At 43.7% G+C, this 24834-nt stretch overlaps 3 protein-coding genes across 3 annotated transcripts in view; 2 read left to right on the top strand and 1 right to left on the bottom strand.

Annotated features, from left to right (window-relative positions):
* Positions 1–297: 297 nt before the first annotated feature.
* LOC307246641 (tumor necrosis factor-like) lies at positions 298–1906 on the top strand (the record flags this gene model as incomplete). The annotated part of the gene is made up of 4 exons (XM_080022627.1): positions 298–453; positions 690–717; positions 851–916; positions 1428–1906. 4 exons carry the CDS (start codon positions 298–300, stop codon positions 1904–1906), a joined length of 729 nt encoding a protein of 242 aa, XP_079878753.1.
* Positions 1907–7866: 5960 nt separating this feature from the next.
* LOC307246550 (tumor necrosis factor-like) lies at positions 7867–9518 on the top strand (the record flags this gene model as incomplete). The annotated part of the gene is made up of 4 exons (XM_080022508.1): positions 7867–8022; positions 8290–8317; positions 8451–8516; positions 9040–9518. The coding sequence occupies 4 exons, from the start codon at positions 7867–7869 to the stop codon at positions 9516–9518; spliced, it is 729 nt and encodes a 242-aa protein (XP_079878634.1).
* An 8600-nt stretch (positions 9519–18118) lies between these two features.
* The window catches only part of gabbr1b (gamma-aminobutyric acid (GABA) B receptor, 1b), a gene marked incomplete at both ends in the record, with an annotated part of 75607 nt that continues 68891 nt past the window's right edge, over positions 18119–24834 (bottom strand). Inside the window, 3 exons of the mRNA XM_080013953.1 lie at positions 18119–18427; positions 18753–18896; positions 19892–20020. Coding sequence (XP_079870079.1) covers positions 18119–18427; positions 18753–18896; positions 19892–20020 — 582 coding nt within the window. The remainder of the gene's footprint in view (positions 18428–18752; positions 18897–19891; positions 20021–24834) is intronic.

The following is a 24834-nucleotide window of genomic DNA, read 5'->3' as shown; positions in this document are numbered from 1 at the left end:
GTCCTTACTCTTTCTTCCTCATCGACGCTCTACACCACTCATGCTGCGTGACATCACTGGAGTTTCCCCTTTTTGTTGGAGAAGGGTTAAAAAGGACGGCACCGAGCTTCAGTCAAATCAAGCCGAGCGCTCCAGCAACACAACAAAACATTCTTGGCAGAAGCTTTCTGCTGCTTTTAAAACATTTTTTATCATCCATTAAGAACAACCTCGTGGAGTATACTGCCAAGACTCGGTTGTACCTGAGTTTGAGATACCGCCTGTCAGAGCATCCAGAGAGAATTTATTTGAACACGAATGGAAGGTGAGATGAGCCAGACCCTGGTGGAGGTGGAGGCCGCAGCGCCAAAGGAGAGGACATCGCCCCAAAGCTCTGGGTGGAAGTGGACCGCAGCCCTGGTGGCCATCGCCCTTTGCTTCGGTGCCGCAGTGGCTCTCACCTGGTGGACCAAGGTAAGAGAAGGATTCCCAAAGAGAGAGAGAGAGAGAGAGGGAGAGGGAGAGGGAGAGGGAGAGGGAGAGAGAGAGAGAGGTAGAGAGAGATAGATAGATAGATAGATAGATAGATAGATAGATAGATAGATACATAGATACATAGATAGACAGACGAAATTGCGACTGCAAAAATGAATCAACTTCTCTCGCTTCTCTGTCTAACAGCTTCTCCCCCTTTGTTTCATTTTATGCAGGGTCAAGTTCACACTGAGAAAGACGACGGTGAGAAATGTTCCTTATCCGGACCAAAAGTTGATTGTTCTACGTTGTCCTACTTCTCGCAATGATACTGAATTCTGACATCAATTCAGACCAATATGTCCCAATGTGTAACTTGGTTTGCTCTCCTCTCCAGATCTTCGCCACACCTTGAGACAAATCTCCATGAGCAAGAACGTGCGGGCCGCCATCCACTTAGAAGGTAGAAACAAAGTTTCAAGATAATCATTTTATTCTAATAGATCTTTCTGACTGAAACGTTTCCTCACACACGACAGATTGTGTCGAACCTGTCCACTCAACCTATATCTTGGAATTTGTTCATTTGGAATAAGATGTAAAACTTCCGAATCACACTTCACCGCTAATTGTTAGTTAATGATGAAGTCTTCCATCGGTGGGAACTGTTTTTTATCAAATGATCAGATTTGATGTGAAATAAACAACAGGTACAAAGATTATACACAAACAAAATCCAAAGTTATCCAATTCCTTACAAACTAGGTCTTTTAAGAGTGGTTTAGAGACCTCATTCTAAAGTGTATTCCTTGGGAAGAACTAAATAAAAGGAACTTGAATCATTCTCCATTATGATTATTACCAACTGGATTAGAAACCCTGTGATGTCATGTAAAACATTGGATTAGAAATGTCTTCTGTTCGAGTGGTGGCATCAAAATCGACTCTTCTCACCCCTTCCCCTTTTCCAACAGGTCAGTACAACGCCGAGTTCAAGACCTCGGCCGAGTGGCTGAAGGACGTGGACCATTACCACTCCGAGGGGGGCCTGGAGCTCCGGGGCAACGAGATTGTGATCCCACGGGACGGCCTCTACTTCGTCTACAGCCAGGCCTCATTCCGGGTCCGCTGCCACGCCGCCGCCGCCGACGCCGCTGACGCCAACGAGGCGGTCCACTTGAGCCACACCGTCAAGCGCTGGTCCCCGTCCTATGGCTACGACGAAGGCACCGAGAAGTCCTACGAGACCATCCTCCACTCGATCCGCACCGCCTGCGAGAAGACCCCCGGCGGAGACAACCCGGCCGAGGGTCGCTGGTTCAGCGCCGTGTACATGGGCGCCGTGTTCAGCCTGAAGAGCAGCGACACGCTCAAGACCGTGATTGAGGCGAAGCTGCTGCCCGACCTGGACGACGACTCAGGGAAGACTTTCTTCGGCGTGTTTGCCCTGTGACCGCCTGGTGTTATGGTTTCAGGATAGGCAGTCTGCGCATGCTGAGATGGAGTAGTTATTAGTTTGATATTGTATTTATTACATTATGGCTTCATACTGGAGCCAGATCTGCGTGAAAACCCATTATAACTGTAGCAGTCAATGAATGGGTTTTTTACTGTGAAACCAATTACCACCATAGACATTTCTGTGGACTTGTTATGTACTATGTACTAGAATCCTAGTCTCAAGTATGGCACAATCTGCCCCGCCATCCAAACTTACATTTAATTATTTATTGATTTTTTTTACTTAATTTAATTTAATTTAATTTATTTGAATTGATTTGTTATTATTATGAATGTAATGTTGCATATGGAAAGTGGTTTTATGTCACTACAGTGGTTACTTTTTTACCAGTGATTTATCTGTCTGTCTAATTTATATATCTTTTATATTGTGATTATTTATGACTATATTTATTATTTATTACAATATTTATGGAATGTTATTCCTTGGTGTGATTAATGTCTTGTGGTACCCGTGGTGCTGTATTAAAAAAAACTGATTTGAAATAAAAAGGAAAAGACTTGAAAATGAGGTTGGAGGTTGCCTTGATTGCCAGTTGCTATATGCGGTCATGTACTGGAAAGTCCAATTAGACGCTGGAGTCGAGAGAAGTGGTGCTGAAGTCAAGACCGCCCACGGCGAGTCCAAGTCAGGTGCCGAGTCCGGTTTGAGGCCCAAGCCAATTGAGTTAGAGACCTTTGACGCAACAAGTTCAACTGAAGAGCAGCGGGGCTGAAACTTTGAGTAAAGTCCACGACACCAGAACAGCCTCAAGTCAAACTGAATATCACGCTCGCAACGGTAGTGGTATAATGTCAAGGGGCCTGAATTTGAGCTGCTTCTAAGGTCTATTTAGTCGATCATTTGATAGAAGATAATCAATACTCATTGTTGCCAGAAAACTGAAAGGTTGTCTGTATATTTCTTGGCCATTGTCCTTTTTGTTGCCTGAGACAGAAAAAAAGATGAGATCGATTTTTATTTATCTCCTTTGGGTCATTAAATAAATAATATGGAGAGTCCGCACTGTCTGAGACTGAGTCGAGGTTAAAAGGATTGACACGAGAGTGAGTCCTGCATGTTACAATGAATATCTAAGTGAATGGAATCTGACCTGACATCTAAACCTTATCAAGTCAACCATGGCACCTTCTCAGTCATTGCACAATTAAAGCTGTTGCAGTTTACTATTTTTAGAGCTTATTGTGCGTCATCACCGGGTGCCATGACATTTCACTGCATATATGTATGACTGTATGTATATGTATGTGACAAATAACCTCTTGAATCTTGAATCTTGAATCTTGAACTATTTCAAATGGAGTCATTTAGTTTGTAGACGGTCCCTAGAGCGCCATTGATAAAGAGACTCTCAGCTCATTCCACGATCAGCCGCTCCACCTTGAATGTCTGTTGAATGTCTGAATATCGAACCAATTTTACCACGGTACACCTCCCTTCAAAATTTAAAGCACAGTTATTTTTTCCATTGAAATATTGTTTACATCTATTTTTTTTTACAGTAAAAAAGGAAAAAGGTCTCGTACAAAGGTTTGGGAACTTCAATGTCTTGGCGGACTCTTGAACATTGTCCTCTAGAATCTCTTGATTATTTGATGGAATTCCTTCCTTCAGGCAACTTGTCCGATGAACATCTCGACCTGTGTCCGCTACTGTTTTCTGAAGCTTCTTCTGAGCTTTTCTCACCAGGTTACAGGACATTTTACCTGGAATCTCCCTCAGTCTTCCAGACCTTTGGCTACACTTCAACTGTTCTATTTACATTACATTCCATTTAGCGGACGCTTTTATCCAAAGCGACTTACAATTATTCAAACACCGACGGACGCAGCCATCAGGAGCAGCTAGGGGTAAAGTGTCTTGCTCAAGGACACTACAGCATGCAAGCAGGAGGAGCCTGGGATCCAACCAGCAACCTTTAGATTACTAGACGACCAGCTCTACCTCCTGAGCTACCGTCCCCATATTTGTCTTGCTCTTTCAGATGATGCTTCCCAAAGTGGAAAAAGGTACATTCCAACGTTGAGAGAGTTGTTTTGTAGGCTTCCTCCTCGTGGGTGGAAGTGAACAGTCTTGATTCTTGACTCTTGCAGACTCTGTCTTGGCTGTTGACTCCAGACCGATCGGCCACCGCAGTCTGAGAGGTTTACAAGTCATGGAGTGACCTCGGAATAAAAAGTTCAACCCTGGAACTACACTCACCTTAATACAAATACAATTACCATAACAGGGATGTGTTCCCAAACCTTTGCACAGGGCCCTTTTTCTGTTTTTTATTATTATTTTGCAAGTGTAAAAGAAAATCCTGCTTTATAATTTGAAGAAGGATGTTATGTTTAATTTTAACATTTGGACCATTCCACTGCAAGGCCTTGACCATGGACTCAAAACTTGATGTGTGTGTGTGTGTGTGTGTGTGTGCGTGCGTGCGTGCGTGCGTGCGTGCGTGCGTGCGTGTGTGTGTGTGGGTGGGGGGGGTACAATATGTATAATAATAATAATAATATAAATATAATAATGATTATAACAATTAAACATAATAATAGTAGTAATAGATGTAGTAGTAAAACAAACAATTAGACTAAATAAATAGATAAAACAATAGTAATATTAATAACAAAATAATCATTAATAATAAAACAAATAAGTACATTAGTAAGTAAATAAATAAAACAATAATATTCGTTGTAGTAGTAGTAGTAGTAATCAAAAATAACAATGGTAAAACAAATAAGTAAGTAAATACTACTACTACTACTACTACTACTACTACTACGACTACTACTACTACTACTAATAATAATAATAATAATAATTATTATTATTATTATTATTATTATTGTTATAAAAACAACAACAATAGTAGTCGAGAGTTCAAGAAATTTACTTGGAAAGACAACGAAAACCACTTTAGGGAATAATTACATTGCTCTATTAGGGAAATGCAGTAAGTGTATCTATGTCTGTGTGTGTGTGAGTGTGTGTGTGTGTGTTTGTGTATATGTGTGTGTGAGCAGGCAATGTGTGAAAGCAGTGGAAAAAGGTACATTCCAAAGTTGAGAGAGTTGTTTTATAGGCTTCCTCCTCATGGGTGGAAGTGAACAGTCTTGATTCTTGACTCTTACAGACTCTGTCTTGGCTGTTCAAGATTCAAGATTCAAGATTCAAGATTTTTATTTGTCACATACATATACATACTTTCATACATATATGCAGTGAAATGTAATGCAACGCACCCGGTGATAGCACACAATATGTCCTAGGAAAAAATAAAAATAAAAAATTTCTTTCTAATAGACCGACTAACTGACTCCTAAAACGTAATACAGTAAGTTGAATACTTATAGAATAAGATAAAAATATATAGAATAAAATACAATAAAAATAAAATGAAATAAAATGGAATAGATAGAGGGAATATGCCTCTGTATATACAGATATGTGCATTAAAGTGGCATGTGAATAAAGTGAGGTAGTGTTTGGGATAATACAGCACAGTATACAACAGTACGGCGCAGCAATACGGCATCACGAACAACCCTGAACAGTGACACAGTATGCGGTACAGTATGTAACATATAGTACAGTAGGTAGTGGAGCCTATGTGTATGGCTAAGTTAGGACCCCTGGTGAGGTCAGCATTGACAGTTCTAATGGCTTGCGAGAAAAAACTCAGTCTCAGTCTCTCTGTTCTCGCTGTGTGACTGCGGAGGCGCTTGCCTGACTGCAGCAGCTGGAACAGTCCGTTGTTGGGGTGGTGAGGATCCTTCATGATCCTGCGGGCTCTGCTACTACACCTCCTGGTGTATAACTCCTGCAAGGGGCGGAGGGTAGTTCCATTGGTGCGTTCAGCTAAACGCACCACCCTCTGCAGGGCCCGCCTGTCCTGGGCAGTACAGTTCCCAAACCAGGCAGTGATGTTGCCTGTCAGGATGCTCTCCACTGCTCCAGAGTAGAAGGACTTGAGGATCCTCACTGAGACCCGGAATTTCCTCAGCTGCCTGAGGTGGTAAAGACGCTGCCTCGCCTTTCTCACCAGGGTGTCTGTGTGTACAGTCCATGTCAAGTCCTCTGTGATGTGGACTCCCAGATATCTGAAGCTGCTCACCCTGTTGACAGAAGTCCCATTTATCCACAAGGGCGCGTGCGTCCTCGATTGTGATCCACGCCTTCAGTCCACAATCAGCTCCTTGGTTTTGCTGACGTTTAGGTGGAGGCTGTTGTCCTGGCACCAGAGTGACAGGTCAGCCACCTCCTCGCGGTAGGCCTTCTCATCGCAGTAGGTGATCAGGCCCACGACCACGGTGTCGTCAGCAAACTTGATGATGGTGTTGGAGCTGGACCTGGCCACACAGTCATGTGTGTACAGGGAGTACAGTAGGGGGCTGAGGACGCAGCCCTGGGGGGATCCTGTATTCAGGGTGAGGGAGCTTGACATGTACTTCCCCACCCTGACCACCTGGGGGCGGGCTGTGAGGAAGTCCAGGATCCAGGCACACAGCGGAGCATTCAGTCCGAGCTCCATCAGCTTGACAGCCAGTCTGGTGGGGACTATGGTGTTGAAAGCTGAACTATAATCGATGAACAGCATTCTCACATAGGCCCCCTTCTGGCCATCCAGATGCGTGAGCGTGGTGTGCAGTACCTGGGAGACCGCGTCATCCGTGGATCTGTTTTGCCGGTACGCGAACTGCAACGGGTCCAAGGTGCGGGGAAGGGAGGCGCAGATGTAATCCTTAATCAGCCTCTCGAAACACTGTTGACACTGTTGACTCCAGACCGATCGGCCACCGCAGTCTGAGAGGTTTACAAGTCATGGAGTGACCTCGGAATAAAAAGTTCAACCCGGGAACTGCACTCACCTTAATACAAATACAATTACCATAACAGGGAAGGGTTCCAAAACCTTTGCACAGGGCCCTTTTTACGTTTTTTATTATTAATTTGCAAGTGTAAAAAAAAATCCTGCTTTATAATTTGAACAAAGGATGTTATGTTTAAATTTATCATTTGGACCATTCCACTTCAAGACCTTGACCATGGACTCAAGACTTGAGATTGACAAAGAAGTGTGTGTGTGTGTGTGTGTGTGTGTGTGTGTGTGTAAGGTACAATCTGTATAATAATAATAATAAAATTTAATAATGATAACAATAACAATAATAATAAATAATAGTAGTCATAGATGTAGTAGTAATAAAACCATTTTACTCAATAAATAGATAAACCAATAAAAAAAAAAACAATATAAATAACAAAATAATCATATATAATAAAAAAAATAAGTAAATTAGTAAGTAAATAAATGAATAAAACAATAATAATAGTAGTAGTAGTAAGTCAATGAATAATAACATCAATAATAATAGTAGGAAGTTGAAGAAGTTTCTTTGGAAAGACAAAGAAAACCACGTAAGGGAATAATTACCATTGCTGCATTAGGGAATTGCAGTAAGTGTATCTATGTGTGTGTATGTGTGTGTGTGTGTGTGTGTGTGTGTGTGTGTGTGTGTGTGTGCGTGTGTGTGTGTATGTGTGTGAGCAGCCGATGTGTGAAAGCTCTGGTTTCTCCCGGTATAGCTGCATCCACCCAAGTCCTTACTCTTTCTTCCTCATCGACGCTCTACACCACTCATGCTGCATGACATCACTGGAGTTTCCCCTTTTTGTTGACGAAGGGTTAAAAAGGACGGCACCGAGCTTCAGTCAAATCAAGCCGAGCGCTCCAGCAACACAACAAAACATTCTTGGCAGAAGCTTTCTGCTGCTTTTAAAACATTTTTTATCATCCATTAAGAACAACCTCGTGGAGTATACTGCCAAGACTCGGTTGTACCTGAGTTTGAGATACCGCCTGTCAGAGCATCCAGAGAGAATTTATTTGAACACGAATGGAAGGTGAGATGAGCCAGACCCTGGTGGAGGTGGAGGCCGCAGCGCCAAAGGAGAGGACATCGCCCCAAAGCTCTGGGTGGAAGTGGACCGCAGCCCTGGTGGCCATCGCCCTTTGCTTCGGTGCCGCAGTGGCTCTCACCTGGTGGACCAAGGTAAGAGAAGGATTCCCAAGAGAGAGAGAGAGAGAGAGAGAGAGAGAGAGAGAGAGAGAGAGAGAGAGAGGGAGGGAGAGGGAGAGGGAGAGGGAGAGGGAGAGGAAGAGGGAGAGAGAGAGAGAGAGAGAGATAGATAGATAGATAGATAGATAGATAGATAGATAGATAGATAGATAGATCGACGAAATTGCGACTGCAAAAATGAATCAACTTCTCTCTCTTCTCTGTCTAACAGCTTCTCCCCCTTTGTTTCATTTTATGCAGGGTCAAGTTCACACTGAGAAAGACGACGGTGAGAAATGTTCCTTATCCGGATCAAAAGTTGATTGTTCTACATTGTCCTACTTCTCGCAATGATACTGAATTCTGACATCAATTCAGACCAATATGTCCCAATGTGTAACGTGGTTTGCTCTCCTCTCCAGATCTTCGCCACACCTTGAGACAAATCTCCATGAGCAAGAACGTGCGGGCCGCCATCCACTTAGGAGGTAGAAACAAAGTCTTCAAGATAATCATTTCATTCTAATAGATCTTTCTGACTGAAACGTTTCCTCACATACGACAGATTGTGTCGAATCGATCCATCGAAATCATCCTATATCTTGGAATTTGTTCACTTGGAATAAGATGCTTTGGTAAAACCTTTGAATCCCACTTCACCGCTTATTGTTAGTTAATGATGAAGTCTTCCGTCGGTGGGAACTGTTTTTTATCAAATGATCAGATTTGATGTGAAATAAACAACAGGTACAAAGATTATACACAAACAAAATCCAAAGTTATCCAATTCCTCACTAACTCGGTCTTTTAAGAGTGGTTTAGAGACCTCATTCTAAAGTGTATTCCTTGGGAAGAACTAAATAAAAGGAACTTGAATAATTTTCCATTATGATTATTACCAACTGGATTAGAAACCCTGTGATGTCATATAAAACATTGGATTAGAAATGTCTTCTGTTCGAGTGGTGGCATCAAAATCGACTCTTCTCACCCCTTCCCCTTTTCCAACAGGTCAGTACAACGCCGAGTTCAAGACCTCGGCCGAGTGGCTGAAGGACGTGGACCATTACCACTCCGAGGGGGGCCTGGAGCTCCGGGGCAACGAGATTGTGATCCCACGGGACGGCCTCTACTTCGTCTACAGCCAGGCCTCATTCCGGGTCCGCTGCCACGCCGCCGCCGCCGACGCCGCTGACGCCAACGAGGCGGTCCACTTGAGCCACACCGTCAAGCGCTGGTCCCCGTCCTACGCCTACGACGACGCCACCGAGAAGTCCTATAAGACCATCCTCCACTCGATCCGCACCGCCTGCGAGAAGACCCCCGGCGGAGACAACCCGGCCGAGGGTCGCTGGTTCAGCGCCGTGTACATGGGCGCCGTGTTCAGCCTGAAGAGCGGCGACACGCTCAAGACCGTGAATGAGGAGAAGCTGCTGCGCGACCTGGACGAGGACTCAGGGAAGACTTTCTTCGGCGTGTTCGCCCTGTGACCGCCTGGTGTTATGGTTTCAGGATAGGCAGTCTGCACATGCTGAGATGGAGTAGTTTTTAGTTTGATGTTGTATTTACTACATTATGGCTTCATACTGGAGCCAGATCTGCTTGAAAACCCATTATAACTGTAGCAGTCAATGAATGGGTTTTTTACTGTGAAACCAATTACTACCATAAACATCTCTGTGGACTTGTTATGTACTATCTACTAGAATCCTAGTCTCAAGTATGGCACAATCTGCCCCGCCATCCAAACTTACATTTAATTATTTATTGATTTTTTTACTTAATTAATTCAATTTAATTTATTAGAAATAATTCGTTATATTTATGAATGTAATGTTGCATATGGAAAGTGGTTTTATGTCACTACAGTGGTTACTTGTTTACCAGTGATTTATCTGTCTGTCTAATTTATATATATTTTTTTATTGTGATTAGTTATGACTATATTTATAATTTATTACAATAATTATTGAATGTTATTCCTTGTTGTGATTTATTTGTTGTGGTGCCCACGGTGCTGTATTTATAAAAAACGAATTGAAATAAAAATTGCCTTGATTTCAAGATTTCAAGATTTCAAGAGGTTTATTCGTTACATACATATACATACTTTCATACATATATGCAGTGAAATTCCTTTACAACGCACTCGAAGATTATGCACAATAGTTTCTAAACCGGACATAATGGCTAACCTAATTCCCACCTCGCTAACTAACTGAAACTAACTGATTCCTAAAATGTAATGCTGTTAGTGAATAGAATAATATAAATAAAATAAAATTAAAATTAAATGAGACACAAAAAGATAATACAAAGTAGGGGTACAAAATAGAAGGGAATAGAGTTAAATATATGGGATAGGCTATTTGTATATACAGATATGTGCAGTAAAAATATTTACAGTATAGTATACAACAGTATGACACAGCAATACAGTAACACCGAACGTAACAGCAATAAGGCGCAGTATGCAGTAACCCAGGACAGTGATACAGTGTGCAGTACAGTATGCTACACACAGTACAGTAAGGCAGTGTGAGTGATCCAGTGCTTTTTGTTAGGACTCCGGGTGAGTTCACAGTTCTTATGGCTTGCAGGAAGAATCTCTGTCTCAGTCTCTCTGTTCTCACTGCATGACTGTGGAGGCGCATGCCCGACCACAGGAAGAGTCTGTTGTTGGGGTGGTGAGGATCCTTCATGATCTTGTGGGCTCCGCTACTACACCTCCTGGTGTATAAGTCCTGCACGGAGGGGAGGGTAGTTCCAGTAGTACGTTCGACTGAACGCACCACCCTGTGCAGTGCCTGCCTGTCCTGTACAGTACAGTTCTCAAACCAGGCAGTGGTGTTGCTTGTCAGGATGCTCTCCACTGCTCCACAGTAGAAGGACTTGAGGATCCTCACCGAGACCCGGAATTTCTTTAGCTGCCTGAGGTTGTAAAGACGCTGCCTCGCCTTTCTCACCAGAGTGCTTGTATGTAAAGTTTATGTTGAATCCTCCGTGAAGTGGACTCCTAGGTACTTGAAGCTGCTCACTCTGTCGACAGAAGTCCCATTAATCACCAACGGTGTGTGCGTCCTCAGGTATAATCCACACCTAAAGTCCACAATCAGCTCCTTCGTTTTGCTGACGTTCAGGTGGAGGCTGTTGTCCTGGCACCAGAGTGACAGGTCAGCCACCTCTTCGCGGTTGGCCTTCTCGTCATCATCAGTGATCAGGCCCACCACAACAGTGTCATCAGCAAAGTTGATGATGGTGTTGGAGCTGGACCTGGCCACACAGTTATGTGTGTACAGGGAGTACAGTAGGGGGCTGAGGACGCAGCCCTGGGGGGATCCTGTGTTCAGGGAGAGGGAGCTGGACATGTGCCTCCAGTCTGGTGGGGACTATGGTATTGAAAGCTGAACTGTAGTCAATGAACAGCAATCTCACATAGGCCCCCTTCCAGCCATCCAGGTGCGTGAGCGAAGAGTGCAAAACCTGGGAGGCCGTGTTATCCGTGGATCTGTTCGGCTGATACGCAAACTGCAGCGGGTCCAAGGTGTGGGGGAGGGAGGCGCAGATATACAGTAATCCTTAATCAGCCTCTCAAAGCACTTCATGACCACCGAGGTAAGGGCCGCCGGACGGTAGTCATTCAGGCAGGCAGGAGAGGTGATCTTCAGAACAGGAATTATGTTGGACCTCTTGAAGCAGGACGGGACCACTGACTCGGCCAGGGAGGCATTAAATATCCTATTGAACACCAGGGCTAGCTGATAAGTACAGGACTTCAGTACTCGCCCAGATATGCCATCTGGGCCCGCAGCTTTATGGATGTTCACACGCATCGGAGCCCGTCTGACGTCATGCTCAAACACTAAGAGTGCGCGCTCATCCCCAGCAGTGTAACTCCAATTAGCTGGCGAGCTAGCGGTGTTGTTGCCAGACTCAAACTGCGCAAAAAAATGAGTTCAGGTCGTTGGCTAGGGAGGCGTCCACACTCGTGGCTGAGGAGTGGCTGCTGTTGTAGTTCGTAATTGTCCGCAGCCCCTGCCACAAGCGTCTGGTGTCCCGTTGCTCCATCTGTCACTCCACTCTGTGGAAAAGACTTGAGAAATGAGGTTGGAGGTTGCCTTGATTGCCAGTTGCTATGTGCGTTCATGTACTGGAAAGTCCAATTAGACGCTGGAGTCGAGAAAGTGGTTCTGTAGTCAAGACCGCCCACGGCGAGTCCAAGTCAGGTGCCGAGTCCGGTTTGAGACTTTTGAGACGAGTTCAACTGAAGAGCAGCGGGGCTGAAACGTTGAGAAAAGTCCAGGACACCAGAACAGCCCCAAGTCAAGCTGAATATCACGCTCGCAACGGTAGTGGTATAATGTCAAGGGGCCTGAATTTGAGCTGCTTCTAAGGTCTATTTAGTCAATTATTTGTAAGAAGATAATCAATACTCATTGTTGCCAGAAAACTGAAAGGTTGTCTGTATACTTCTTGGCCATTGTCCTTTTTGTCGCTGAGACAGAAAAAAAAGATGAGATCGACTTTTATTTATCTCCTTTGGGTCATTTAATAAATAATATGGAGAGTCCGCACTGTCTGAGACTGAGTCGAGGTCAAAAGGATTGACACGAGAGTGAGTCCTGCATGTTACAATGAATATCTAAGTGAATGGAACCTGACCTGACATCTAAACCGTATCAAGTCAACCATGGCACCTTCTCAGTCATTACACAATGAAAGCTATTGCACAGTTTACTATTTTTAGAGCTTATTGTGCGTCATCACCGGGTGCCATGACATTTCACTGCATATATGTATGACTGTATGTATATGTATGTGACAAATAACCTCTTGAATCTTGAATCTTGAATCTTGAACTATTTCAAATGGAGTCATTTAGTTTGTAGACGGTCCCTAGAGCGCCATTGAAAAAGAGACTCTCAGCTCATTCCACGATCAGCCGCTCCACCTTGAATGTCTGTTGAATGTCTGAATATCGAACCAATTTTACCACGGTACACCTCCCTTCAAAATTTAAAGCACAGTTATTTTTACATTTATATCAAGTTTACATCTATTTTTTTTTACAGTAAAAAAGGAAAAAGGTCCCGTAAAAAGGTTTGGGAAAATCAATATCTTGGCTGACTCTTGAACCTTGTCCTCTAGAATCTCTTGATTATTTGATGGAATTCTTTCTGCCTTCCTCCAGTACAATATTTTGTGTGCCCCCAGATGCCACACAACCCTCGAGGCATGTGTTCTTCTGTGTTCTTCTCTCTGAAAAAAAAAAAAAAAAAATGTTGGTTTCATCAGTCCAAAGCATGTTGTTCCAAAACGCTTCAGGCTTGTTGTAGTTCTCTTATGCTGCTTCAGACGCTTCATTTTGCGTTGAGCTTGTCTGAAAGGCTTCCTTCAGGCAACTTGTCCGATGAACATCTCGACCTGTGTCCGCTACTGTTTTCTGAAGCTTCTTCTGAGCTTTTCTCACCAGGTTACAGGACATTTTACCTGGAATCTCCCTCCAGTCTTCCAGACCTTTGGCATTAGGGAAATGCATTAAGTGTATCTATGTATGTGTGTGTGTGAGTGTGTGTGTTTGTGTTTGTGTATATGTGTGTGTGAGCAGGCAATGTGTGAGAGCAGTGGAAAAAGGTACATTCCAAAGTTGAGAGAGTTGTTTTGTAGGCTTCCTCCTCGTGGGTGGAAGTGAACAGTCTTGATTCTTGACTCTTGCAGACTCTGTCTTGGCTGTTGACTCCAGACCGATCGGCCACCGCAGTCTGAGAGGTTTACAAGTCATGGAGTGACCTCGGAATAAAAAGTTCAACCCTGGAACTACACTCACCTTAATACAAATACAATTACCATAACAGGGAAGGGTTCCCAAACAGGGCCCATTTCCATTTTTTATCATTATTTTGAAAGAGTAAATAAAATCCTGCTCTGTAATTTGAAGAAAGGATGTCATGTTTAACTAACATTTGGACCATTACACTGCGAGGCCTTGACTATGGACTCAAGACTTGATATTGGCAAAGAAGTGTGTGTGGTAGGTAAATATGGTTGCACTGCTGCCTCACAGCAAGAAGGTCCTGGGTTCGATTCCCGCCTGGGGCGCTGTTGGCACCGTGCTCCGGGTGGGTTATCTCTCAAACAGTAGCCTTTCTGTGTGGAGTTTGCATATTCTCCTCGTGCTCACATGGGGTTTCCTCTACCTAACGTCAGTAAGGACCCCCACCAAAAACATGCACACATCATCGTCTGACCAGCGATGGACACTCGTCACCAGGTCCCCGGGCGCTGCCCACTGCTCCCGGCTGCCCCCCACCGGAGGAAGGACAAGCCAAGGATGGGTCAAATGCAGAGGTCTCATTTCACTGGCCACCATCCAAAGCGTGTGTGTGTGTGTGTGTGCATGTGTTGTAGTGTGGTGTGCTGTGTGACAATTCAAGATTCTTCTTCTTCTTTTCATACTTTTCAACATTCAACGTTATTCATGCGGTTATTTTGTATCCACCTGACTAATCAATGTCATCCTTCTGTACAAGTAGAAGAACTTAAATAGCTTATAGAACTTATTGTGCATTGTGCTTATTGTGCATATATGTATGATCGTATGTATATGTATGTGACAAATAATCTCTTGAACTTGAACTTGAAATTACATCGATCGGACTCAGTATCAATCGCTCCCATGAGTCATTGTGATGTACAGTGTTACATCAGGCATTAATTAAGTAGTGATTCCCCACAATGTGATAATATATACTGGATAAAAACATATTACGCAAAATACCAACTCACATAACTGATACAGAAAGGAATGTATACAGTAGTGTCAAAAAAAGATTCCTTGACAACTTTCTGATTAGGAGGGAAATCCCCAGAGCGGTGGGCAGTGTGCGCACAAAACCATCCCACCTGCGGCTTCAGGTATAATAGTGGAGAACCCTGTCTGGAAACTATGAGCGTCAAACTCCCCGGACGTGATTGCAAAATGCCAAGGCGGCTCAATGTACCTGCACACACCCTAGTGGACAAAACCGGAACTATTACATGACAAATATTACATGACAACATTTTGATAAAAAACAGACTCGTTTTTTTTATTAACCCTTCTTCCATTTCAGATATCCCCCCCTGATACAAGATGCCACCAATTAGCATATTGAAATATATCTCAAATACTGTATCACACATAATACAGTTGGTATACGCATGTGCAGGGATATACTGTAGGCCTACATACACCCTATGATCAGAGCAAGGGAGTATTTATATCACATATATTGTCGCCGTTTGTGCATATCCTCGCTATTGGATGAGCATGGACCAGACCGCTGATATGCATACGGGAAACAGATTACAGACAAACGTACAATATTTACAGACGGCCACCGTGAACAGACACATGAGGACAAAGGGTTAGCTGGGACTTCACAGCGGCTTCTGGCGATTAATACAGTCGGCTGCTTTGCAGGTTCTACTCAAGACGCCGATAAGTGCTAGAACAGCTAAAATTTGTTCACAGTAATGAGACACGCTGTGCTACCGAAACACCGGATGGAAAAAAAAAGAAAAATAATCTCCAGGCCAGACTGAGGGGTCACAACGAGTGAGGATCCGGTTGCCAGCCGGAGCCTCGGGAACGTTTAAAAGGAGTTGTTTGTGAGCTCGCATTGCAGTGTTAAAAAGTTAAAAAAAAAAATCACTGAAAAGTTGGGCTTTAAAATTGTCACAGAAATGTATTTGCAATAACGTGCAATAATACTGGTGTTACACTAATGAAATAGTTAGCACAGTAATAATTCCTAATAAAATGTATAACTTTTTACCTATATACCATTACAGCAATTTATCCTGTGCATAGTATCACATTTGTATATTTGTATATATTAAATATCTGACTACTTCTGTTTTGTATTTTTGGCTATTTGTATATATCTCACATTTTAATTTTAATTTCAATTTCATGTGAACTTTTTATCCCCTCTCCTTTTTTTTTGGACTGTTAAGCTTTTTTTTATGCTTATGGTCTGTACTGAAGTGCACCAAACTCACCGGAAGAAATTCCTTGTATATGCAAATGTACCTGGGGAAACAAAATCAATTTTTTTTTTTTTTTTAAGAGAGAGGACGTGTTGAGTTTTCACACCACAGCACACCCGCCACCAAGCCCAAAAGCCCCGGCTGCCATTTAGAAGAAAGAAGGACCTCAAAGGGTTAAGGGGAACACTGTACTTTCACTTTCTGCTGGAAAAAACACTTGAAAAGGAAATTCAAACGGAGTTCACAGGTTTTTGTTTTGCAAAGAGAGAGAAAGAAAACCCAGAAAACCCCCACACACCCGAAAATAAATTCCACCTTATTTGACATTGTTGTATAATGCAAAGACGAGATGTGGAAAAGCAGGAAACGGTTTTAAGCTGAAACGTTATTTCTTTTATTTTTATTTTTTTCGCAGCGCAAGCTCAAAAGATCAATTGCCGAGACTCGTCGGGTATTAAAACAGTTTGAGTTCCCGTAATTACGGCGAAGGAAAGAGGCGTCAGGTGTAATTAAGCGACCGAATTGCTCCGGGGAGATTAAATTGAAAGCTTCTTTTTTTTACTTGGAGACCTAAATGGATGAGGGAGACTGAAGGGAAAAAAATCAATGGCAAGTGATTATCCGCGGGGTCAGCTGGGCCGTTAAAAGTTATGCCTGCTCTCAAGCAATTGGAGGACTGCCTTGTGTGTGTGTGTGTGGGGGGGGGGGGTGTTGGAGTTGGAATGTCACTGCTCTACACCGTGGCACTCCAACTTTTGCTTGACCTCAAGTGACTCTACATTTTTATTTTCAGTTGCGGTCGGTTACCGGTCGGAATTACCAACTTTGAACAAAAAAACAAAAACACACAGATCTAAAAAAGGAGAATACCTTCTTTTTCTTCTTTTTTTTTTTTTTAATTAGCGTTCCACCCTTAAGGGTAACAAGCAGTGACAGAGATACAGCCACTTCACACCGAATGCATAATCGCATTCGGCAGTCGGATCATCCCACTAGAGGCCGCCGGAAGAACTGCATCTGGGTTTCGGAGCACAAAAATTGTAAGGGAAAACGGGAGAGCTTTTTTATTTTTCCGGAACAACAGCGAGTGGTTTGCTCAGCCGCACATTTACTATGTTCCAGTGACAGTGGATGACAGTTAAAACTCCTTTTATATAAATTGCAAAGTCTCTCCATCGGAATGAATAGACTTCCGGTTTGTTCTTGTCATTTGTCGTATTCAGTGTGAAGCCGACTATAGGGTGTGAAAGAGAAGAGAAGGTTTTTTTTTTTTTTTTTCTCGCTCGGCTGTCTCTCATTTTGGGGAAGTTGGGATGGGGGAAGAGGGGGGCAATTACACCCTCTTACCACCCCCTCCCCCAAACCCCAGACCAACACACACACACACACACACACACACACACACACACACACACACACACACACACACACACACACACACACACACACACACACACACACACAAGGTCCCCAGGGTGATGTTCTCCACAGTGGCAGGTGCCGCGGTGCTGGATGGGCGTTTCGCCTCGGCGCTCTCTTTGAACAGAGATCAATAACAATCCAGTGGAACACGTTCAACGTTTTCAACCCAGATGGGAATAAAAAAAACAAAAAACAAAAAACAATTGAATGATGGTGGAGTTACGTCACGAACACGGGCCAGTAAAAAAAAAATCGACCGGAGAACGGAGGCCGCGGGGGGTTAAGCGTTAATAAACCGCCAATAACACCCAATCCCATCGCGGATTCAGAGAAATATATTCTCTAATTCCAGATGTCCGCTCGTTAATCACGGCCGGGGGAAAACAGATGCGGCCACGTGTAATTAGCTCACGGAAAAAAAATCGAATAAAATCTTGGGCGCTTGCATTTCTGCTGGAAGAAAACAACGCAGCCCAAACTCCCAGATACGTGAATACAGTGTACGTCTTCCTTGGCCAAAAAACCCTTGGAGCAAGGTTTTGGACATGGAAATCACCAATTAACGTATTGCTGGCGCTCTCACACATCCAAACCTCCCGTCTCGAAATTTCTCCCCCTCCCTCCTCCGCCGCCTTCCTCACTTGTAGAGCAGCTGCAGGCGGCTGGCGTGGCAGTTGTTGCGGCCGATCTTATTGCCGTCGGGGTGGCGGTAGAGGCTGGAGGTGTTGGAGAATGAGGGCGGCAGGGGGGAGTGGTTGTCCGAGGAGGGCAGCGGGTAGCCCGGCGGGGGCACCAGGGACTTGGGGTCGCTCTGGGGCACGGGCAGCTGGAGGGGGAGTGGGGAGGAGGCGCTGTGGTTCTGGGTGGTGGCGGAGAGGCGCCTCCGCGAGCGCAGCGCCTGCCGCTCGGACAGCTGGTTCCTCAGCTCCGACACGCGCTCTTCTTTCTGAGGACGGGACGGACACGAAAAGGAAGGTGAAAATATTCCCATGACAGATATTAACGAAAACGAACTTGATTTTCTGTTTTTTTGATCCGTCGTGGCGCGCTAATTGGTCCCACGTTGTCAGTCATGTTGTAATGACTCAGAACACCTTGTCTGAGGCTTACATTTCACATCAACGGCAGAGAAAAAATTACAATGGTGCTTCCCATCGCTGTTGAGAGTATAAAGGCATCGCCTTTAAAGAAAATACTTCACTGACTCTTACCTATCACCAGAGGGTTAGGTAGATAGACAGACAGACAGACCGACAGACAGACAGACTCACCTCCTGGATGATCTTCTGCAGCTCCTTGTTCTCTCTCTCCAGCTGCCTGGACTTCTCCTCATCGTTGTTGTTGGTGGACGATCCCGTCTTCATGGTCTCCTGGGCGTCTGACTGCCACTCTCCACGCGTGATTAGACGCCTCATCTGCATGGGCGTGTGCGCGTACACACACACACACACGCGTGGGCACGCACACACGCACGCACACACACACACACACGTACACATGCACTGATGGGAGCTGACTGGTGAGGCCACGGCTGGTTATCAATGATGACATGCCGGGGCATGGCCAATCTGCCCGGTGATTAGGCAGTATAGTACATTGTCTGGGAACAGTCGGATCCACCCCCACCTCCACAGCACCCACCTAACCCCTCCACCCCACTTGAAAGGCAATTCATTAGGCCCGACGCTTACACAGAGCGTTAATATCAAGGGGACAAGGCAAAAAATAGAAGGGAAGGGCAGACGGCGGCTGTTAATAAATCTCTGCACTCATCTATGCCAGTTCTGAAGTCTGCGTTAAGCCTAGAGCGCAAATCCCGAAAATTACGCACTTGTAATTCGGCACTTCGAAATACGCACGATGCATCAGTGGGGTGGATGTGGCTGACTGGATTGACCCCGGCGTTTCCCCTGTCGTAGCCGTTACTTGTGCATAAACCCTCAACGACGACAGTATTTTGGTCTTCATCGCACCACACGGGACAGTTTATAAACAGCGGTTCTCAACTGGTGGGTCCCTGTCCCAAAAACGGGGTCGCAGGTCAATTTTGAGTGGACTGCGGTAGGTGTACGTCAACTTCTTAAAAAACAAAAACAATTAAATATAATGTGTTTTTGAAGCGCACCAAATATCCGAATGCGAATGCCGTGCTTTCATTTTGGAGCACTGTTTCAAAATAAAAGCACGGTACCATTTCAAGATTACAAGTTATCACAAATGTCATCACAGTCGTAAAAATAAAAGAGGTGGTTGTGGAGTGTGGATTACTGTAGTTATTAATTTTAGGCTATGAAAAAATATGTAATAATCAAAACTTATAACACCACTGGTTTATAACACAGTGACTACTACAACAACATGTCATTTCCAAGAACATAGTGCATGTGTTTATCGACCGCAGCTGCGTTACCTTTGGGACGAAGAGCACCACCAGGGTGATGTAGACGGAAAAGACAATGGCCAGCGAGGCAAAGGCGAAGGAGGCATCCTGCTGGGAGGACAGGATCATGGTGACAGGGGCTGTGATCATACACAGCACCTGAAAGAGAGAGAGGGACATAGAGAGAGAGAGCGAGAGCGAGAGAGAGGTAGTTGAGCGGGTCAGGGGAGATGTAACATGCACAACAGGGCTATAAAAATGGTATGCACCGTGAAACTTTAAAATGTGTTTTTACAACACATGGACATTATGACACTCATTTACAGCACAATTAAGTTGAAGGAAACATGTTACTGCTGGTTTACTCTGATGTTTTCGTTTTTTTTAACTGCACTATGGATGTTTTGTTTTTTTTATCTCCGGCACCTGGCAGAGCTGCCGTTGATCAATAGAAAAGAATGGTGAGCCACAAACTCCACGACGGTTCAACACGCCCAATTCCCGTAATGTGCTACCCGTGTGCTGGGAAACTCAAATATCACAGGTGTGCATTCTCCTTCACTTAGCGTTTCATTTCAGAACCAAACACAGCAGCGTGAGGAGCACTGATGTTTATACCAGACTGCAACATGTGGAGGTACAGTGGATTGATTTCCTACTTGTGAGTCCCTGTTGAACATGGATTTCGGGAAAAGATGATTTGTTCCTTGCAGATGTAAATGTGTTATTGATCACATCATTTTTTCAATAAATAGATTTTTATAGTCTATCAATTATTTGTTTGACAGCCCAGCTACATTGTTTAATATACACTGTAGCATAGATACAGTAAATCAAAAATCTTCTTGATATATTTCTTGATTTTCTACCTATTGTTCCCATTACTATTATTCATTGTTATTATTAGGGGTCCAACCCGCCAGTGAGGTCTTGCTGGATCCAGGGCATTTCAGACATCTTGTGGTTCAAGTTTGATCCACATTGACCAGCATTTTCATCATCATCCGGATACAAACATGCACGATAAAGACATTGCAAAAAAATCGCCTGAAACGCATTAAGAAAGCTCAATTTATTAAATATGTATATTTTTTTAATCCCTCTTAGAGAACGAGGAATGATCGTATCCTCATCCCAATATTGAACAATGTTATCGCACATCGCAGATTTTTTCTTTCTTTTCATGCATGCCTCGCGCGGTGTAGACTCCATTGGTGTGTAGTGGCTGCTTCACGCAGGATTTGCGCTGGTTCAGGATGACAGACTGTAAATTGTAACTTGTGTTAGTAACCTGTAGTAATGCTGTAATTAGGGGTTCAGCCCCCCTCAGACAATTACAATTATAGACAATTAATTGTTATGTGTCATATTGAATTGTATGATTTGGTTATATGTCATCTTATATTGTAGTTAGTTATAATATTAATCTTAATATATTCTTGTCAAGTATTTGTCATTATGTGGAGTCATAATGAAGTTATCACAATAGGTATAGTAAATTACACAGCGAAAGTAACATGAATTAATTGTTTTTGTGTTATGAAAGAAATCTAAAACAACTTGAAACAGAAGAACGGCAGAAGCTATGAACACTGTTAATGTCTTGTGTGAACTGGTATGTAAGAAACACCTCATGGTTGAAGTTTCATTCAAATCTATCTACATACGGAGCAGCAATTAGTGAAAAACAGACTAAATTTGATCGATATCACAGATGTTGGCCAATGCATTTCACGCCAAAATATGTCCAACTCAGCTAAAACTCGTGGCCACGTCGAGTTGAATCCACTCGAATGTATGACTGAGTGATGCGTTCAAGATCCAGTGAGGCATCGGAAAAATAGAAGCCATGGTATGATAATTACTCACAGAAATACCGCAATGTTTTTCGTATTTCATGGATGAATGATGATGATGATGAATTCTTGAAAATGTAATCAAGGAAAAAAGTCACTACTCAAATTACGCAAGTTCGACTACCTTCGTAAACTTCTGTAAATACGTCACAAACATGTGATATGAACAGCCAATCGTATAGCCGGAGTGCCGGTGCTTCCTCCACTTGGTAGCACACAGCGGGGATGAGGCCCCCCAGAGCTGAAGCAGCGGGTATTCCAAAAACGCCGATTTCAACTGGAACTCCTCCCAACCCAAGCCCGGCTTGGCCCCCAACCCCGCTAAAGGAGAGCGATTAAGATAATAATATAGATTAATATAGATTAAGATAGAATCCGCAGTATGCAAATGTCACAATAATTTGACCCGGACATTACCTGGACTTTACCCAGTCAGCACTCTAGTACAAAGTCCGGCTAATGTCCGATTGAGTGGTATGTGTGAACGGGGCAGGTAATTGTCCTGATCATTCACAGCAAGCGAGTGGGCGTGTCGCGTGTTGATGACGTCTCTATCATGTGCCAGTTATTTACCTTTGTGCGGATCTTCATGCACGGAACAGTGTGAATGTGTGAAAGCAGCTTTCGTCGCAGAGCCCTGAGGCCCTGCCCCACTGCTGCACAGAGCTGAGCAGTCGCGTGTTGTTTGTTAACATTATACGTGTTGCAAATTGCACCAAATTAAACACTGCACATCCTTGGGTCCCCAGCAATACACCCGCCAAGTGTGAAGTAGATCGGATGAACGGTTGTCGAGATAATAGTAGGACATACACACAGACAGACAGACACACACACAGACAGACAGAGATTCCTTCTGTTATAGTTCGATTTATAGTAATATAACCGTAATGCACTAAAACTATGTGTGAACTGTAAATTGTGTAGTATATAAGAATGTCCTTGGCTCACACACTGATTCTGATGAAAGGAATCAGAAAATGGGAGCCGTCAGGCAGGATTGCGAGGCGAGAAGGCAGGATGAGCTTGATGGATGGGGAGCCGCAGATCAATAAGCATTGATCAGCAGTCCATCAACATTGACTGAAGTCTCATTTTCTACTCTGCATTACTGGTGAACACGGATGGAGCGACCAACAGAGCTTTCCATCTGATTCAATCCGCAGTGTCTGAGTAAAAGCCAAAGGGAGAAAAACACCAAACTCATCTCCTCCCGCCTGCACCGCCGAGTTCCGGGTCCAGATCTGTTCCATGGCAATTAGCTGACAATTAACCTCGGACTAAAAATTTTTTGGGGGTCTTTACTGAACCAAAAAGAGCAGGGTGTCACTTTAACCCCCTAATGTAGATTTCTTAATCCCATAAACGCAGCCTGGAGTGCCATGATACGAGCAAGATTATAGGAATGGCAGTGTTATCAAGAGGCTGCCGTTACAAAAGGGGAAGAAGTACCCCCAGACTCCTCGAACCCCCCGACGGAAGACAAAGAGTGAGAGAGTGTACAGCAGCAAACACGAGTGGCCCCACCCCACCCCCAATAGCTCATTTGCAAGTCCTCCACTCATCTCAAACTCAAATTGGGTTTCGGCGCATAATGGATAATCCTCAGAGATGTATTAAAATACGATTGAAACAAGTGAGGGTTGTGTGTGTGTGTGTGTGTGTGTGTGTGTGTGTGTGTGTGTGTGTGTGTGTGTGTGTGTGTGTGTGTGTGTGTGTGTGTGTGTGTGTGTGAATTGTGTGTGTGTGTGTGGTGGGGTGGGGAAAGGAGGGGAGGGGAGGAGAGGCGGGTGGTCTGCTGAATCAAAGACCCTGGGTGGATGAAAACACAACGCTCCCTTGCGTTTTTTCTCTCTCCCTCCATAGACAACAGACACTTGTTCCTGCCAAACGGAGTCAATTTCGCTAATTGTGTGAAAAATATTTGAGGGTTTGTGTCCACCGAACACATTTTTTCGAGTGCCAGCACATTTTTTTACTCAGCATAAGTTGCCGCCAAGAGCTAAAGATAAAGATGGCTAAAGATGGTTAGAAGGTGACATGTTATATATAATATTATATAACATGTCATATTTCGAGCTGTGTCCCTATTCCCGACAGATATCTGCAAAACACTTAAACGTCCTGGTTTTCAGCATTCACTTCAAAATTGTCTCGGTTTTCTCCGCAATTAAAATAATAATAATACTTATACTTGTACAAGTATTATTAACATAAGTATAAGTATTATAACATTATTATAAGTATAACAGCAATTATACTTGTTTTCAGTGTGTACTCCTGTGTGTAGGGCCGCTACACGGCTCTGTGCCTCCCTGTTACCTTTTTGAACGAAACATAAAAAAACCACCATGCATAACGGGGGCGCTCTCTCAGTCACTCTCTGATGAGCCCCCCCAGTACACTTCAGTTTCCCAGTTTGGGGATTCAAAAATGTGGTCACCCTAACCAAGTCTCAACTCTAGCGGACATTGAGGCTATGAGAACAATGCAAGCTGATGAACAGATTTGTAAGGGTTGGATAACTAGTTCTTATCGGTTTGGGAAGTTATGTTATAGATACAAAATCCCATGCAAAGAATCGGAAAATAAACATTTTTAAAACAAAATATGAGCGGCAGCAAAATCAATTTCAAGAGGTGGTGTTGTATACATTTTAATATGGAAGAAATCATCTTTTTAGCAAACCAGAAGGGGATAGAAGGGGTTTGGCAATAGAGAATCTGATGCATTAGCAAAGGGTCGTGAGCATCTTATTGCCGTATCTCTTTGGCCTCTTGGTCCTCGCCACCCTTTAGGAAAGAAAGAAAGGAAAGAAAAACTGCAAAAAGAATCCAATCAGAAGAGACTCTTTCAAAATATGCTCGTCATTGAGGAGCCATTTTATCACCTTCCAATATCAAATTAAAGAATGGAGGATCCCAGACCTTGATACTTTTTTAAGATACTATCTGCAAATGAGAAAATCTACAAAGACACTTGCCCTTTCTTCCAGCACATTGAAAAATGCTGCACTTAAGAATTGGGAAGCTATTGATGAGAGAATGCCTTTTTTTATGCATATTTAAGCATTCGGGTGGCCTCACCTTCCATTGACTATCCTAAAAAAAATGGAGG

This window comes from Zeus faber (genome assembly GCF_960531495.2).
Source record: "Zeus faber genome assembly, chromosome: 1".
NCBI classification, from domain to species: Eukaryota; Metazoa; Chordata; class Actinopteri; order Zeiformes; family Zeidae; genus Zeus; species Zeus faber.
The sequence above is the reverse complement of the archived record's forward strand: the minus strand, read 5'-3'. Positions and strand labels throughout refer to the sequence as shown.